The sequence below is a fragment of the Labrus bergylta genome, chromosome 15 (genome assembly GCF_963930695.1).
Source record: "Labrus bergylta chromosome 15, fLabBer1.1, whole genome shotgun sequence".
Taxonomy (NCBI): domain Eukaryota; kingdom Metazoa; phylum Chordata; class Actinopteri; order Labriformes; family Labridae; genus Labrus; species Labrus bergylta.
In genome coordinates, this window is record NC_089209.1 from 26993738 (window position 1) to 27012609 (window position 18872).

Consider the following 18872-nt stretch of genomic DNA (forward strand, 5'->3'; position numbering starts at 1 on the left):
AAGAATAGTCATTTTATAGGATTTATTTTTGGTCTTTGTGTTTCCCTTTTAAGAGAGAGATAGAGCAGCTGATAGGGTTATGGTTAGCACCCTGGCTGAACACTTAATTTCAAGTTAAAATTTTGTCAACTTTGCTCTTGTGGTTTGTTTTAGTTCAATAGGAAATTCCATATTTTAGCTCTCTATGGCAAAGGACATCTAGCCAAAGGAAGTACTTCAGTATTGGTGCTTTACAGTTTTATTTTTACAAGAAGAAGGAAGCTTTCTGATGGTTGGTCTTAGGAAATGCAGTACCATCTAATATGCAATGTCAGCTGTATTCACGTATTTTGTCAAATGAACTAAATTAGTGCAAACAGTAATTTATAAGATAAAGAGGACCTCTCTGGGGCTACCTGCAATATGCCCACATTGGCAGTGCACATTCAAACTTTTTGATCAGTTGGTTGTTCAACGACCTATATTGCAGAACAATGGGCTCGTTTAAAAATGGGAAATTTAGCAGAAAGGCTAATGTAGGTTGTTTTTCATTTCCAGTGACACAGCAACAGCTACCTGTTAGTCAGTGTGTTTAAACAAAACACCAGAATCACCTCCTCTTAAGCCTTATGCATACAAAAAAGCTCAAACAGTTTGTTTTTTAAAAAACAATTTGGCTACAGAATACATGTATCGCTATACAGTTGTGGTTATAACTTGGTGACATGATGGGGCTGTATTTCAGCACCAGGAGCTGTGTAGTGTCTACTTCATGCGCTGCGTTGCTCCACACTGTTGTGTCTGTCACTGATTGTCAACAGCAACGTTGTTAAGAAAATAATAAAACAAATAAAAGTCACAATAAAAAAGTTCTTGCAGCCAGATACTATTTGCAGGGTGAGACTTCACATTGGATGTGTTTTCTTTTTTCACACAGATGTTTTTGATGCAGATTTGACAAATTGCCTAGTCTAAATCAGCTGGTTCTCCCATTTCATTTGGCTGAAAGCTGGAATGTTCCCAAAGGGGCAAAGCTACATTCTATTTAGGTACCAGTGAAGTTGCATTTGTACCCATCTGAACATGAGGTGGGCTGAGGTGAAGTCACGTGCGGTTATGGCGGTTCACCGCAGTTGGATTGTACCGCGGTTACAAATTTTTCTGGTTACCATGACAACCCTAGTGCTTTACACTCCTAGAGAGCAAACCATGAGCAAGCAAAAATAAAAAGTTGGAACTTTACAAACCTGTCTCAGTTAGCATGTAATAAATAACTCTCTTCAATGTTGCCATTTAGCCATAGCCTTTAGTCGTCATGGTAACCAACCCAGGTCTCTACGGAGTGAGCTACTGCCACCCTAATTTCTCACCTTAATGCCAGACGAAATGTGTATGTTTGTAAGATACCAAACCTCAAGACATGTTGTACCTTCTTTGTTGTGAGTGCCATATGGACATATTTCCATTGGTATCATTAAAGTACTCGTGGTTGATACAGTGGTTCCTACCTAAGTACCTCCAGAGGGAAACACAGAAAGATTTTTGCAACACTGACAATGTTTGATAGTGTGGAATCAAAGTATTCAAAGAGCAGTTTCTCCCCTCTGAGACTGAAGGTAGCTTGTTAAAGTTTCTAATTTCCCTTTATCTGTTCTATCAAAGCCTCCTTTAGCATCCCACTTTTGTCTCTGAACAACCAAGCTTGTTTTTTTCGCTGACCTTTGGCTCCAGTAGAGAATATGCTCTGCATGAGGTAGATAGTGGGTAAACCTTTGCTTTATATTCAGCAGCTGATTCTGCCGTCGGTCTCCCCTGTGCCTATCTTCCGTGTCATCTTTGAACTGGCCAATTACTCTTGAGCTGAGGGTGTCACCTCCTTCACTCTCTGGATATGTGATGGATGAAGGAAGTGCAAAAACAGGCAGGGAGAGGTGGAAAGGGAAAAAAAGCAAAGGCAGGACTCATGAAACATACATGCTGTGAGATTACAGAGGAAGTGACAGCTCTGTCAGGCCTATAACAGCTCAGTATTGATTTTCCAAAACTGTATATTTACTTACCATAACATAACAGGCAGCTACTGCACCCATAGGAGAAAGACAGGGTCCAATCATGTAGTCCCGTCCGTCATATTTGACTCACAGTGACACTGACACTATTTGAATTTATACTATAAACCCCAGAAGCAGTATGCTGAGTCCCAAAGATGTAGCTCTTGCTGCAGTGTGAATTGATTTGGCGCAAATGAAATTAAAACATTAAAAACTGATTTCCTATTGAAATTCCCCTTTTTTCATAATTCATAATGGCAAGGTATTAATTTGCAATGCAGGATTTATACTTGGCATGTTGTAAGCCAGTTTATATACAGTAATGTTTAATGGGACCATTGTGGGCTGCAGCCATGTCTTTCATAAATAATAAATGTATTGCATACCGTTCTAGGAGTAATGTGGCAAATGTGTGATTAGTTTTCCCACACAGCTTTGGCGGAGACCGGGGCTGGATTACAGGGTTTAAGCCCTGCATCTTTCCTCAAAAGCCCCGAATCTTCAAGGTAATTATTAAAACTATCGCTCTGTGCCATCCCCCGTCAGTCTCTCCCTGACTGAACTAGCAAATCAATTGGGAAATATCGCCATTTGATGTTCTGTCATAATTATCAGAGTTAACTTGTGTTCAGAGGAATTAGTGTGTGTAAAGAGTTCCATCCAGTTATCTCACCTTGGTGTGCCAAAAAGAAAGTTAGCTGACTAATAATCCTATCTAAAGTAATCAATCAACCAATCATTATTTGTATAGCACTAATTTATAATGTTATGTTGTTATCTCGAGACGCTTTACAATAGAGCGTATAGGATAATATGCAGGAAGGATGTCTCCTTTGTATTCCTCTGTTCCTGTTGTCCACACTTCCTTTCCGCTGAGATGGAGGTCGGAGCAGGCCGTGAGTGAATGAGGACAGTGGTGGTTTCAAGGACGACACAGTCTGATGGGGGAGGCTGGGCGTCGGGCGGTGGTTGAGGGACAACACGGTCCGATTGTAGTGGCTGGACGTCGGGTGGTAGTAGTGCCAGATGACCTCTCTAAAGGTTGGGGGAGCTCCGTCTGCTCTAGAGCCTGGCTTCTGCTGCCCGGACAAGGCCTCCTGGGCTTCTGGCACGGTAAGGGGGAGGGGCAGGTGAGAGCTCAGGAGGGCCAAGTAAAATGTAATGTAACATTAAGTTTTTCAGGTAAAGACCTTAAATAAGCTGCCAACCAGGGAGAGTTTATGCTAGCTCGCTAGTTAGCCACGGTTACTTGCATTCGCTGTAGTAATCTTGCACATTACTAAGTCAATTTAGCTTATGCGAGTTGCTCACAATGTGGACAGTGTAGTCAACAACATATTGGTACCTAGAGAGTAACTGTCCATTTAGCCACAGACTGTAGACATAATAGCATCAATGGAATACACATACACATACTTCACATGCTAGTTTGCAAAAAACGGGCTGGAGATGCTTCCAGAGTCATATTTGCTCAAAACTTGGTAATATTATTGAACCTTGTCAGTTAGCATTGTTCTTTGGCTTCTCACAACGTTTCTGCACGTTGTCTTCGAGGGAGAGGGAACAGTACTGTTTGACTTACAACGGTGCAGTTCCACTCAGAGACCATTGACAGGCGCCAAAGCGCACCAAACAGATATCCGTCATTTTGTTCTTTAAAGGAGTGAGCAAATGAATTTCAGCTTGCAGCAATAACGTGCATTTTCTGCGCTAAATATATTTTTCTTGTAAGTTGTGTTTTTTCTTCCCCTATGCTTTCTGTGTTCTGTCACATCTATATACGCCAATATGAACCTATCAATGTTTTGTATGATTTTAAACCTGTTGGAAGTTAACTCTTTCTGGATCTTCTTTTTTCTACGGACTTGTACTTTTTTTATCCTGTGAAGACAAGACAGATAGTGACACTCAACATTTGCAGCCAGTCTCAGGCGGAGGCTATCTCTGAGGCTAACGTTGAAAAGCCTCATGGGAATTCCTGCCTGTTTCAATAAGTGGGGCTGTGTGACTGATGATCGATATATGAACGTTATTGCTTTAAGTGGCTCTGGAATGATGGGGGTATGACAGCCTCAGGGTTGTTATTAAGTGCTGCACAGAGGAACCATAAAACAGGTCTATACATAATTTAATATAGTTCTGTGGTGATATGGTCCAAGATTAAATATTAAACCTTTTCTGGAAGAGCAAGAAATCTAGAGCCTATACAGCAAAGTCTACCAAGGGAAATGCTTTTTTTTTCTTTCTACATTGCCATTCCCAGGAGGATGCTTAGTGTATCCAGGGAAATTATGTTCAGGGGCAATTCTAGAGTATTTTGGGGTCCTAGGCAAAAATTAATTGGGGGCCTCTCCAACCACTATTATATCTGCCTGCGTCTCATTCACAGACTTTGACTTTCACAGGAATAATACATGAGATGATAAGGAACACAACAAGATAGGGCCCCGTCAGGGAGGTTTCCTACTGTCATTGCTGGAGTCCCTTGCTGGTCTGGGGCCTCAAGCAGTTACCTGCCTTGCATGTTGACAAGCAGCACTTCTGATTATGTTACCTTTGAGGTCTTTATCTTTAAAAACCTCTTAAAAGAAGGTTGCCATGAAATCGGTGGGATTCCCCTTTTCTCTCAGCTCCTTGTTCTCATTTTGGAGCAACTCGTTGGATTTCTCCAGCGAAATTATCCGACTCTCCATGCTCGAAAGGGCTTGCTCAACATCCGTAAGTTTCTTGTTGCATCTATTCAAATCTTCTTTAATGGAATTAGGTAAGGGCTGTAGTTTATCTATAGCAGCATTTATTTCTTCTCTTATTATAGAGCTCATAAGTACAGGTGGTCAGGTGATACAGGGGGAACGTCTCTTTGATTTGTCAGTTCCATCTTCTGTTTTATCTTTGATCTTTTTGGTGCCATCAACAGCTTAACAATTTATATTCCAAACTTCAATAGGTTACTTCCTTGCATTAGAGTCTTTTTTCATAATTAATTATCAGTTGAAGTTTCCTGGGGCTCAGCGTTCCTCGTGCTCACTCCTCCCAACCGGACATGACACAGTGATGGATTGAAAGGGAGTGTGTGGGATGGCATGCGCCAAATAGCAGCAAGACTGTCACCAATGTGCCTGATGTTGAGTGAATGCTTCAGTGAACATAATAACTACAATCAGTGGAAAAAAACATTTTATGCAACCTGTGTGTGTTTCTGTGCAGTCAGGGGCAAACTGTAAAGAGAGAAATGACATGAGCTGGTCAGAGCCTGCTCTCTTGAAGAATCAATACTGAAACACTAAAGGGAATGAGAGTGAACTCTCTGATTGGTTTAAGTCAGATTACGCCCAAAACACCAAATTGGTATAACCTGGTGAATAATTCCAACCTCTTTGCAACCTAAGCCTCACTGAGGGCCAAGATTGTGTCCGCTTCACATGCAAAATGTAGTCACACTTCCTATTTGTGAATGATGATATTAATATTAATATGCAGGGTGAGTGAAGAATCCTGGAGCAGCAAAAGTATATTTGAAATGTCGGTAACACTTAATAATAACTATCATCAATAAAGGGTTAATTTATAGTTAATAAACCTTTAGTTAATAGTAATTTAACTGGTAACAAACAATGAAATGATAGTTAATAATGCTATGATATATGTTGTTAACATTTTAAAAGTTAATGATTACCAAATGATTTGTAAAGCTTTAGGAGATGGTTTATAAAACATCTATAAACAATATGGACCAGATATTTGTAACACTTAGTTAACGTCAATAATGGGTTTGTAAACCGTCTATTAACATTATTTGGATGGTTATTATAAAGCTGGAACTGAATTTTATAATACCCTATTAATACTTTGTAAAGCATCCATAAACATTTTTTAAATGATAATTAATACTTTATCAGTGGTTATTAATGGGTTTGTAAACCATCAAGAATCATTATCTGGATGATATTTTTAAAGTTGTAACTGATGTTTATAATACTTTGTCAATGGTTCATAAATACTGTGTAGCACATCTATTAAAGAGGACATATTATCCCCCTTTTCCACCTTTTCAAACAGTCCCATGTGGTCTAATTGAAACATCTGTGCTGTGCTTTGGTCAAAATATAACATGAATCAAGCAGCAGAGGAGGTTTGTGACCCTGTATAAACCAGCTCTCTCAGAACGCTCCGTTTTGGTGTGTGTGTCTCTTTAAATGTAATGACCCCCCCCCTGAGTTTTCCCCGTAGACATCACTCCTCTGTAGCGAGAATAAAAATGGCTGACCTGCGCAAAAGTTTTGTTCTAGGCTGGGGGTGGAGTCCATGGGTGGAGATATCAGGGGAGGGGAGGGGATTTATTTTACCAGAATCCCACTGTGACATCACAAGGAGAGCACATTTGAAACAGAGCATTTTTCTCTGTGTTGTAAGACTTATGCAGACCACAAACAAAGGACTGGATGGGTTTATTTCTCATTTTGTGGGACTGTAGACACTCAGGTTACCCAAATATATGTTCAGAAACACTGTAGATGTGGATTTTTCATAATATGTCCCCATCAACATTATTTGGATGGTTTTTGTAAAGTTGTAACTGATGTTTATAATACTTTGTAAATAGTTCCTAAATACTGTGTAGAGCAGGTATTAACATTATTTGGATGGTCATTAAAAAGTTGGAACAAGATATTTTAATTGTCAGTTCCAACTTTATAAGAGCCATCCAAATAATGTCAATAGATGCTTCATAACATATTTAGAGGAAACAGAATATATTATTATTCTAATTCAGCTCTGCAGGATTTTTATTATAACATTATGTGTATGTCTCGTAAATAATCTGTCAAAGCTAAACATAAACATTTTGGTTCTTATTTGCACTTTAAAACATACCCTTAAAGCAATTACCAATATGCTTTGATTGTGCACAGTGTTGGAACTAAAACAACAACCAAAGAATCCCCAATAAGAACCTGAACATCAGTTCCCCTGCGCACATTTCATACTCAGTAGATATGCCGTTTGTGTGAGGGTGAATATTGAGCGGACGAGGGCCACTTTTACAAATGAGAGTCAATGAGCAGGTGTGTTGGGGTCTAATCCATTTTTAATGGAGCATTCACCTGGAGCATTAAGAGGGGTCTCAGAAGGACCCCTCTTAACAGCACTAAGAATAGCATCAAAGAGTGCTGAGGTCATGTATATTGAATGGATCGAGTGAATAAAGGAAAGGGCGAGCTCCTGTCCACCAGATATTTTTGGTCTGTTATGGTATTTTTGTGCGCTGCATGTCACTCGCTGCCTCTGAAGTCCTTTCACGTCAAAGATGAGCGGTTGACTCTGATTATTTTTAGAATAATGTTGATAGATCTTTTTTTTTTTTTTATCATAACCGTGAAATAGTTGGGCAGTATTCATGAACATAAAAGGTATGGAGGAACAATAAGAGCTGCGATTTGTTTTCATCTTCCTTTGATAAAGCCCCCAAGAGCTCTTTTTCAGGGATGTACATTTGATTCAAATAAGTGTTCTTCGATTTTCAAAAAACCATTAGTCGATTTGGATGTCAAGATAGCTTTTGCAGACCACCCTTTGCTCAACCCAACATCCGGTCCCATCCTCTGATTTAATGAGTTTTGATCTCTCTTCTGCAGTGGGACCTCTTTACAATATCTGCTGCTTTTTCATCCCCAGCGGTGTGAAAACGCTGCACAGATGATAGTCATCCGTAAGAGAATCCAAGGTGGGCAGGGCAGGAGTAACTGATATGCTCTCTTGCCATGTGAATGTGGGTTTTTTATGCCTCAGAAGTTTTAGAAAATAAATGTGCCTGAAGGTCTCATTGACTTTGAAATGTGGGCCAGAAGAGGAGTAAAGGGTACAAACAGCCCAGGCCTCCATTGTAGGGGCAACATGGTGAAGCAGTGTGAGATACACACCTCTTCTTAGCAGAAAGTAGTGAGAACAGACAGTGAAAAAGTGCTCACCTACAATCCACTCAGGGTTGTGTCTGCATCTGGGGAACAGATTATCATATTTCATTCTCTTTTCATTTGGGATTTAACGATATGAAAGTTTCATGATACGATAATATCAGGATAACAAGTCCACGGTATTATTGCGATATTTAAAAAAAGAAAATTCAAGACTTGGAAAAAAAAATCAATTTCTTAAACATTGATTGGACATTGAAACAGGCTATGAGATGAGGGTCAAATGACCTAAAAGGCACTTTTAATAAACAAAAAAGTCCCTGAACATCCAGGGAGTACATGGCCCTCTGGAAGGTCAGGGAGTGTGTGAAAGTATTTATTTAATTCAAAGGACAATCAACACATTATTCAGAGCACAGATCTACTGATACTAGAATAAGCTGAACAGGATGAATCTTTTCAAAACAGTTCTATTTTTCATATTTCTGTGCTGAGAGCAGGCTGTGACGTCTTTCTCGGGCTGCACTGGCTTCTTAATGGCCCTTACATGTTAGCTAATTCCATATACAGCCTCTGATCGGTCAATAGACCAAAACAAGATGGCAGTGTCCGGTTTGCTGAGTAAGCTAAAAACAGAAATGACACTCTTTCACTTAAATATATACAAACATCCTCACGGATTACCTTGAGAATTGGATGTGGACAGTCTCTGAGAATACACTGATCTTCTCAGTGTGGTAGAAAAGCCTGCGTCGACCTCGTTGGAACATCCAGAATTTCAAAGTTTGCTCTCCTTTCTCGCTCCTCACAAACACTGTTAGGAGTGTGTGTTACACTAGAGCACAAAGGATTATGGTCTCTGTAGTTCTGACTTCTGTCTCTGCTGTGACTGAAACTAAACTACACTTTTTGCCCAGCAGAACTATTGTTTTCATTCCGTTACATCCCTACTTTTGATCCTTTCCTCTCTCCAGACACACTGCTGCAGCGGCTGGCAGACACCCAGCTGCACCCTGATAAAAAGGAACGTGAACAGGGGATTCATAAAAGCTTTCAGAGGGTAAACAGAAGCTGTGGAGATGTGCTTTTAAATAGCTTTCATAGCGCAAAAGATCACCGATGCTGTGAAGGCAAAATTGCAAAGGTTAAATACCTGCTACATTTCTTTTTATGGCCGGATAATTAGGAGAATTCAGGCCACACACTTAGAGAGGAAGGGAAAGTAAGAACACTCGTGCAAAGCGAGGAGTTTCAGAGAGCATGAGTCAAAGTGAGGCTGAAATAAAGTGCATTACAGTATTCCAGCACATAGGTGATTAAAGCAAGTATGATTGGGTCTGTAAATCAGAAGGTTGTGACCTGTTCTTAATGATGTCCCTCAAATAAAACATGACTGGAGTACTTAAAGCTGAGCTGAGCAACGCACTACAGCTCAGTCACTCAAACTTAAAACTATGCATGCCTTTGAGTCTTAATTTGACAAACAACCTGGACTAGGTGTTGGACCGTTTCTTATGTAACAGGGACAGGTAGCTTGGATCTCACTGGATATTCAGGAAGAAATGTGGGGGGAAATGCAGTTGACCTTTTATCATTGTATGTTATTGTATTCTTACAAGCTGTCAAATAGCATCCCAAGTATGAAGTTAAAGGACCCAAATGTAAGATAAGTACTGAATTAAATCTTGAAGTGATCTTACTATATGATCATTAATGAAACATGCTATGTTGAAGTGCTGTCTTCTCTGACAACAATGCAGCCTCCTTCTAACTTTAGATTCTACTCCTGAATGCTCTGGATTTGTTTGGACCAGAGAAGGTAGGTGGTTTTAAGGCACCCCCACACGACCGTTTTGGAGCCCAGCTCGTGCAGCCACATGACCAATGTGTCCTTGGGAAAGACACTTAACCCCAAATTGCTCCTGCTGCTTTGGCTGCAGCGTATGAATGTGTATGAATGGATTAGTTAATACTGATGGACTCTTTACATAGAAACCTGGTTTAAATGTAAAGAGTGGTGAGAAGACTAGAAAAGAACGATACAAGCTCAAGTCATTTCACAATGTACAGTGCTTACTCCCCACAGATGCTAGAACCTCTAAATGTTCAGTTTGAATACTGACACCTTGACCTTATTGCCCTAAACAGCATCTTCACTCAGGCTGTAGTAAAGCAGCACTGCACGTTGAAATGAAACACTTTGATTGTATTTGTAGGTTCACTTTCTGCTAGCAGGCTTTTGTTTTTAAATAAATCCCCAGTCAGTGCTCTCAGCTGTTCATAGATATTGAGGAGCAAGTGTGAGAGGCCTTCACTGCAACTACCGAAGCATTTTAACCACCCGCAGTCTCATAGAGGGAGAGAGGAGTTGAGAGAGGCAGACTTGTTCATTTGTTGTCCGTATGTGTTTCTGTTCCAAAGTATGTGTGTGGGGGAGTCTTTGTGTGGGCGAAGATGGAGAGAGAAACAGCAAATGAGAGTCTGGTCTTCCCTGCAGACTGCTAGTCATGTCTCTAAAGTGGAAATAAGAGAGAGTGTGTGTGTGTGTGTGTGTGTGTGTGTGTGTGTGTGTGTGTGTGTGTGTGTGTGTGTGTGTGTGTGTGTGTGTGTGTGTGTGTGTGTGTGTGTGTGTGTGTGTGTGTGTGAGAGTGAGAGAGAGGGAGGGAGCACTTGTTTAGGGGACATCACAGTGACACTGGTCTGTTTTATAACAGCAATAATCAGGAACACAGTTCCTCTGTGTCTTTATTGCTTTGTTACCTCGGCCCTGCTCCTCCAGCATCATCTCATTATGTCCCAGAGGCCCAAATAAAAACACAAGACGTCTTTTTACATCTTTCAGCATTTAGACATCTAGAGAATTGTCGGTTTCCTTCGAAGCTGATTAGCATCGAGCGGCACTCATGCTTCCAGCCATCCTATTTCCCCCTTCATCATTGATTTAAGATCTGGCATACTGACAAAGCTCCTTGTTTCCTCCTTTGTATGTCACTGGATGAAAGTTTGAATGATTACTCAAACTATAACTATTCAGTTCAAGTTGCCATGACCTTAGGTTGAAGTGACTATACTAGCCCCTAATTAGGGATTTATAAAATATAAGGACAAAGGCTATCAATCATGTTTTTAATAAATCAATGTCTCCTGATCCACTTTTTTAAAGATTTTGGTTGAAATCGTCTTTAGGTCCTGACAGAAATTAATAACTCATGTGCTCTGAAAAAGGAACTAAGAAAATCTGTCATCTGTATCAGTTTGTAAGCCTGTAAAAACTTGTAAGTCTGTAAAAACACTAACAACCAATGTCTGCCACGAGGTACCGATCTGATGAACCAATCAGACGCCTCCCTGTCGTTGGCCGTTGTGAGTAGTAAAATAATTGTGTGTTTTAAAGATGTATTATGATAAAGTTTAGTGTTTACTTACCGCTGAATGAGACATGAGACGATGTGTAAGTGAGGGGGCGTGGCTTTAGAGGGAGCACAGAGGGTAGGGGGTGGGTGTAGATGGAGCACTGAGGGAATACTACTTTCAAAATCATGCTAGTTTTTGAAAATAACCAACCCTGCCTTTAAGTTCAGCATTTAATCAACTTTATTAAACTCGACCCTAATCCACATTTTAAAACTCAAACATGGTGTCACAATGCTGCATGTGCAAACTAAACATAGGCAAAGTTTCAGGTAATAAGGTAAAGTGTATTGGAGTAATCCCAGGATGTAAAACGTTCACCTTACGGCTTCAAGACTCTATGTAAGCCGTTACTGGAGAGCAGTAATAACCTGGCAGCCCTGCAGTGTTCTTCCCAACAGAGGGCTTCCAGAAAAAAAAGGATATGGTGTGCTTCACCTTAATTCAAGATTCAAGATTAAAAAAAACTTTAATGTCCATCATATAGTGACAGAATAGTCACCTTTGGTTAGAGGCTCAAATAACATCAAAACATTCAAACCCTTTAGACTCACATGAAATAAAAAAAATCAAACCAAAGGTTCCATTAACATCTGCAGAGTACGTTTAAAAGTCGTGTTTATCTGGCCTTGTTTAAGATGCATAGTGCAGTGGGAATAAAAGAGTTTCTGTACGTTTACTCTGAAACGTCTGCCTGAGTGGAGCAGCTGAACTGAGTGGTGAAGGAGATGTGAAGGGTCCTCAGTGATGCAGACGGCTTTCCTTTGTGCTGCACGCATGTTAAGTTCTGACACTTGGATTTGGGTGGTGCCGGTGATTTTAGCTGCATGTTTGATGATTTCTTGCATTTTTCAGTGAGAAGGGTGTACCAGGATTCAATGTAAAATGTGAGGACTGATTCAATGAGTGACCAGTTTATTGTTGTTTAAATGTCCTATATGACATTAAAACTTTTCAGGTTCCTGAGGAGAAACCTGCGCTGTTGGGCTCAGTTGTAGATTAACAACTCTAGTTAAGGCAGAATTTGCAACATTTTACACATAAATATATCTAAGAAATCCAGTCTATCCTGTGTAAATGTGTCTCTGAGTCATGACTGTCTACAAAGAGTGAGAAGCTCGAGTCCCACTGGCTTTGTTGTTGTCAGAACTGTGTTTACATGGACGGGACGGTCGGCTCCTCCCCTTGTGTATAAAAGCTGATTTAGTCAAGGACTAGAGAGAAGAAGAAGAACATACTCACTGATTATTTGAATGTCAACTAAGTGTTTTTAGATCATGATCATTCTTTGTAAATTTACAGGCAATGTGAAGCTACAAGCTAACTAAAGAGCGCTAACATTAGCATGCTAACACAACAATGCAGCTCGAGACAAAGGCAATTTTGCGCTTAGTGCTTAATTATGGTGCGTTCCAATTTAACAACTCGCTGTGTCGCTGGAGGAGAGCGGAGGATTCAGTGTGGCGGATGGCGACATCTACTGGATCAAAAAGCCACACATTCTTCCTTTAAAAAACATTATCTTAATATTATGTTCAAGTCATGAAATCTCACATGAGAAAGAAAGAAAGACTTGACCTGCGCTGTGACCTGTCTGTCTGATTTCAGTTATGTTTAACATTAACATGGATCTAAATGCCACTCTTGTCATTGAAGAGGATTTATTATTTATTTATATGTAAGTGAAGGACATCATGCTTTTAATCCTGTCAGGTATTAAAGACACCAGAGCAGGTCAACGACTTGAATTGTGCTGTGACAACAATGAGGGGACACTGGGCAGGTAGTGATTCTCAAACAACTGTCATTGTGATGAGTCATGTTTGATCAAATCCTTTGTTGTTGGAATGGTTCCCACCTACTCAATCCATCAATCTTTTTTTTTCCACATCTCAAAGAACTCTAAAAGGTGAGCTGATGTATTGTTAGCAAAAACAACACGGTCGTGAATTTCCTCTTTCTCTTCACCCTCTTTACCAGCTGACACTGAATAATCGACTCGCAGTGAAGCTTAATAAAACTAAAAGCAGGAAGAGCCATCTAGTGGAATCAGGATTAATCCTTTATCGTTAATTAACGTCCTCTCAGTGTGTCACACAGGGAGACATTTATAATCCTGTCAGGGTTAGCTTATCCCTCTCACATCACCGTCCAGTCTCCAGATTTAAAAAGCATATTGTAGTTTGATGATTGCGGGGAAACGTACTGACGAGCCAAACACAGTCTTCTTCTGTGCTCTGAGATGTTTATCTGAAGGGAGAGCACGTTAAATTGATTATAGTTCTCAGAAATCTACAACAGATTCCCTCTCTTCAGTTTACCCCTCCATCACAATGCAGCAGTGTGTGTGGGTGTTCCTGTGTGGGAGTTTTGCACTATAGAGCCTCTGTGAACATTGTGTATTCATGTCTATATTTTAAGTGTTGCATGAGTTACATGAGTACCTACAGTACATGAATGGGCTCGCTGCAGCCCGTTTGTCCAATGCTTACTGATGCATGGTTCAGAGGGGCGTGTACACCTCTGTCCTCGATATGAAGGGAAGCCGATGTCAGGTAGATCAATTCAACCTGTTTGAATTCACATTTTTATTATACTTTTTGCTGTAAAAATGTACAAAAACTTTGTAGGCCTACATGTTTCACATGTCCAATACAAATCAATCAATCAATCATTATTTGTATAGAATCAATCCATAACAAGAGTTGTCTAGATACGCTTTACAAAAGAGCATGTGTGATCATATGCTGGAAGGATTTCTCCTTTGTATTCCTCGTGTTCCTGTTGTCCACACTTCCTTGCTGCTGAGGTGGAGGTCAGAGCAGGTCATGTATGAATGAGGACGGCGGTGGTAGTGGGGACGAAACAGTCTGATGGTGGTGGCTGCGCATTTTCCATTATTAAGTGGTTGAACTGAGGTCTGTTGACGTTGTCCCTAAGAACTGATATGTGTTACCTTTTACCTTTGAGTGTTCACATTTGAACTGATTTGACTTGGTTCAGCAACACACCAATATATTCTTCATTCTCTGTGACAGATATGTGACTGGGTCATAAATATTTTAAACCCTCGTCCCCTCTGGTCACAGCTGGGGTTAAAGGTCACCATTGCTTTATATATCTTTATATATTTCATTATGAAACATTCTCATTTTTTTAAATTCACACATAAGTATTTTTTGAAGACACTAACTGAAATTGAATGTGGGACGTTGTATAGATGCCCTATGTGCCTCAACAATCAGAGTACCATGCTTACATTATATCAGTTTGAATCTCCATGTTAACGGTGTGGATAAGATCCACATGTGATAAAATTGAATGTGAAAAAAAGATTTCAGTTAAGCGTGGATTTACAACCATAGATTGTCTTTTTTTCTTTCTTTTTATTGGTCACTCAAAAATGTATGTTTTGGAGGCCGCTGGTGGCCGAGTGGTTAGTGTATGCACCGCATTTAAAGATGCTGTAGTCCTGAAGCAGGTGGACCAAGTTTAAATCTGACTTGTGGCTACTTTCCTGCATATTATTCCCCACTCTCTCTCTCTGTCTCTCTCGCTCTGATTTCAAACTCTAGCTGACCTGTCTCTCCAGTAAAGGCACAAAAAGCGTTAAATAAATCTGTTTTCCAATTTATATTTGATGAAAAAAGAAAATTCAGTGCGAGGTATTCTTGAGAATTCTTTTCACGATGTTCCTCCGGTGGATTCCAACACGTCTGACAGCTTGTAGTCTTTGTGAAACATTCACCATTTCACTAGCAATGCAAATAAAACAACTATCAGACAATGTGAGTTTCTCTTGTCACGGTGCTAACACATCAAAAACAATTCTTACTGAGTCTCTCTCTCTTTTCTTTCCAGGCCATGGAACTAAAGGAGTGTTTGAGCTGCTGGCGGGCTGGAGGAGAACGAGGGAAAACCTCCCCTTCAAGGAGCGCGTGGCGGATGCCTTTGCTGACGTGATGGTATGCTACACCATGACCAGCTCGCTTTACATCATCACCTTCGGAATGGGAGCCAGCCCGTTCACCAACATAGAGTCTGTGAAGATCTTCTGCCAGAGCATGTGCGTCGCCATTCTGGTCAACTACTTCTATGTCTTCTCTTTCTACGGCTCCTGCCTCGTGTTCGCCGGACAGCTGGAGCAGAACCGCTACCACAGCGTTTTTTGTTGTAAAATCCCCTCGGTGGAGTACCTGGACCGCCAGCCCACATGGTTCAAAACCATGATGAGCGACGGCCACGACTTGTCCACACACCACGACAGCATCCCCTATCAGAACCACTTCATCCAGCACTTTCTACGCGAGCACTACACAGAATGGATTACCAACACCTACGTGAAACCGTTTGTGGTCATCCTGTACCTCATTTACGCCTCGTTCTCATTCATGGGATGTTTACAAATCAGCGACGGATCCAATGTGGTCAACCTGCTGGCTAGTAACTCTCCAAGTGTGACGTATGCTATGACCCAGCAGAAGTACTTCAGTAACTACAGTCCTGTGATCGGGTTCTACATTTATGAGCCCATCGAGTACTGGAACTCCACAGTTCAGGAGCATCTGAAGACTCTTAGTCACGGCTTCAACAAAATCTCCTGGATGGACAATTTCTTCCACTACCTGAGGGTGGTGAATGTGAGCGCGTCGACAAAAAACGACTTCATCTCCATACTCAAAGGCTCCTTCCTGCGCAGCCCCGAGTACCAGCACTTCACAGAGGACATCATATTCTCCAAGAACCGCGAGACCGACGAGTACGACATTATCGCCTCAAGGTTGTACTTGGTGGCGCGGACGACAGAAAAGAAGCGGGAGGAGGTGGTGGAGCTTCTGGAGAAGCTTCGCCCGTTGATGCTCATCAACAGCATCAAGTTCATCGCCTTCAATCCTACATTTGTATTCATGGATCGCTACAGCTCGTCCGTCATATCGCCCATCCTAACCTCAGGCTTCAGCGTGCTCACAATCCTCATCCTCACTTTTTTTCTCGTCATCAACCCCTTGGGGAACTTCTGGCTCATTCTCACGGTTACCTCTGTAGAGCTGGGCGTCTTGGGCCTGATGACCCTGTGGAACGTTGGCATGGACAGCATCTCGATCCTGTGCCTTATTTATACCCTCAACTTTGCCATGGATCACTGTGCGCCACATCTGTACACTTTTGTGCTGGCCACCGAGCACACCAGGACACAGTGCATCAAGCTGGCGCTGGAGGAGCACGGGGCGGCCATCCTGCAGAACGCATCCTGCTTCGTGATAGGGATCATGCCCCTGGTATTTGTGCCTTCCAATCTGACCTACACACTGTTCAAGTGCTCCCTCCTCACCGCGGGCTGCACCGTGCTGCACTGCTTTGTCATCCTGCCCGTTTTCCTGACCTTCTTCCCGCCGTCCAAAAAGAGGCACAAGAAAAAAAAACGGGCCAAGCGTAAAGAGCGGGAAAGGGAGAGGGAACGGGAAAGAGAGAGAGAGCGAGAACGAGAGGAGATAGAGTGCATTGAAGTCAGGGAGAATCCTGATCATGTAACAAACGTCTGAGTAGTTTGTTATGTAGTCAATGAGCAGTGGATCTGGTATCTGTCAGATAATGGTTGAATACAGGTGTCTCCCCAATGGTGAGATGCCTATTGAGCTGCAGGGGAGTGCAAGATGTTCCTAGAGGAACGGGCTCTGGTCACTCCCAACCAATAGCAGCTGAGCTTGCCAGAGTAGAGTGCAGCCCGAGCAGTCATTCAGTTTAGACGGTGTGTCTTAATTGCACAAACTGCAACATGTTTCACGGTTCTAAATTGTTCCCTTGCTGTTTGGTTTCTGAAATAAATACTTACTAGAACTTGTGAATGCTAAGTTCTGAACATACAATATGTAAAACCATTTACCAATTAGCAATTCTTTGTTCACTTTCTGCAGTCCTGATCTCAAACGTGTAGTGAGTGAGGGGCAGAGCAGTCTGTAAAGCCAAGGACACTTAGACAAAGTTTGTGAAGGTACAACACAAAAAGGGTTACAAAACTAAACATGTGCAGGAGACAACTGTGTTCTCCACGTACTTCACACACCTCGATAATAGCAGAAGAAAACAAAACCAAAAGAGAGCGCAAGCAGCCTTGGAAAGAAAGCACACCACATGCTTTTCTGTTACATTATAAATAGAATAACAGCTGAACTGGGCAGATGGCATTCATCACTGTGTTCATTGTGAAGAATGATCTTGCACACTGCATCTTGTGAGCAGGACTGTCAAGGTTTATATTAGCGGGAGGCTAACACTTACTACTGCATTATTCCAAGAGTCCTAAGTGTGAGGCAATGGCATGAGAAGCTGCGGTGGCGTGCAGGTTATGAAGAGGAAATGATTAAGGAGTGTTGTAAAGAAGTATTTAAAAATGGCTGTTGCCTGAGTATATCCTAAGTCAATCCCAAACTGTGTTTGCACGGGAACAGTCAAACCAAAAGAGAGAAGAGTCCCCAGTGTTGAAGCGCAAGGTTGTTAACAATGGAAGGGTTTCTGTCAGAGTATGAATGTCTCTGTGATCCTCTAATGAAAGCTATGGCACTGATTACTGGAAGGTCTGAATGTTATTCAAAAACCTGCAGGGGTGCCAAATAGTGTATAGATGTTTTTGAATATTTTTTATAAAAAAAAAAAAAGAAGTCTCAGTAAATTTTAATTTTTAATAGAAATCAAACATAAATCATGATTTATCTGAGCTGATTTATTGATTGCTTATTAATATTGTTCAGGTTTGTTAAGCAGATCATGAAGCAGGCTTGAAATAAAAGCAGGGAAGAAAATGTGCACGTTTTTTTTTACTCGTGTAAAAATACTGGCACGGAGCTGAGGTCTACGAGAACTTCCAGGTTTTGTTCCTGAAGTAGAAAAATAAATGTTTTCCTTGCTATATCATCAGACATTAATGAAACATGCTATGTTGAAGTGCTGGCTTCTCTGACAACAATGCAGCAGCCAGTATGTCCTCCTTCTAACTTTAGATTCTGCTCCTGAATGCTCTGGATTTGTTTGGACCAGAGAAGGTAGGCGCTTTTAAGACACCCCCACATGGCCGTTTTGGACGCCCCTCGGTTTGTCAGATATGAGAGAAGTTATCAGGTCAACAGGTGTTGCAGTGATGGAAGCGGGCAAGAGAAGTGGTTCAGATAGAAGTGATTGTACCCGACCTAAAAAGCCTCTGCATGTTTCTAATAAGCTCCACGAGCAGAAACGTGCTCAAACTAGGATCAATATTGGAGATGATTTTGAAAAATGGAGGGAGGTTAGAACACAGAAAGGTTTACAGACCCATGCAGAGCTGGATAAACACTGAAGCTACAGTGTCCACCACATGGTGACCTGTGTAAGCATGGACTCTAGAGAGGAGGGGGGGGGGGGGGGACACCTCTCTCTAATGTTTTGAATTTAGACTGCAGTACCCATTTTGACCCAAGAGAATAACACGTCGATACGTTGAGAATAAAAAATACAGCTGTCAAAATGAAGAACATAGTCAATT

General features: G+C 41.3%; 1 protein-coding gene across 1 annotated transcript in view; it reads left to right on the plus strand.

Annotated features, from left to right (window-relative positions):
* Positions 1-18405, plus strand: part of ptchd4 (patched domain containing 4) — a 42439-nt gene extending 24034 nt beyond the window's left edge. The window contains exon 3 of the mRNA XM_020644023.2: positions 15218-18405. Within this exon, the coding sequence (XP_020499679.1) occupies positions 15218-16899 (1682 nt within the window). The 3' untranslated portion in view covers positions 16900-18405. The remainder of the gene's footprint in view (positions 1-15217) is intronic.
* The last annotated feature ends 467 nt before the right edge of the window (positions 18406-18872 follow it).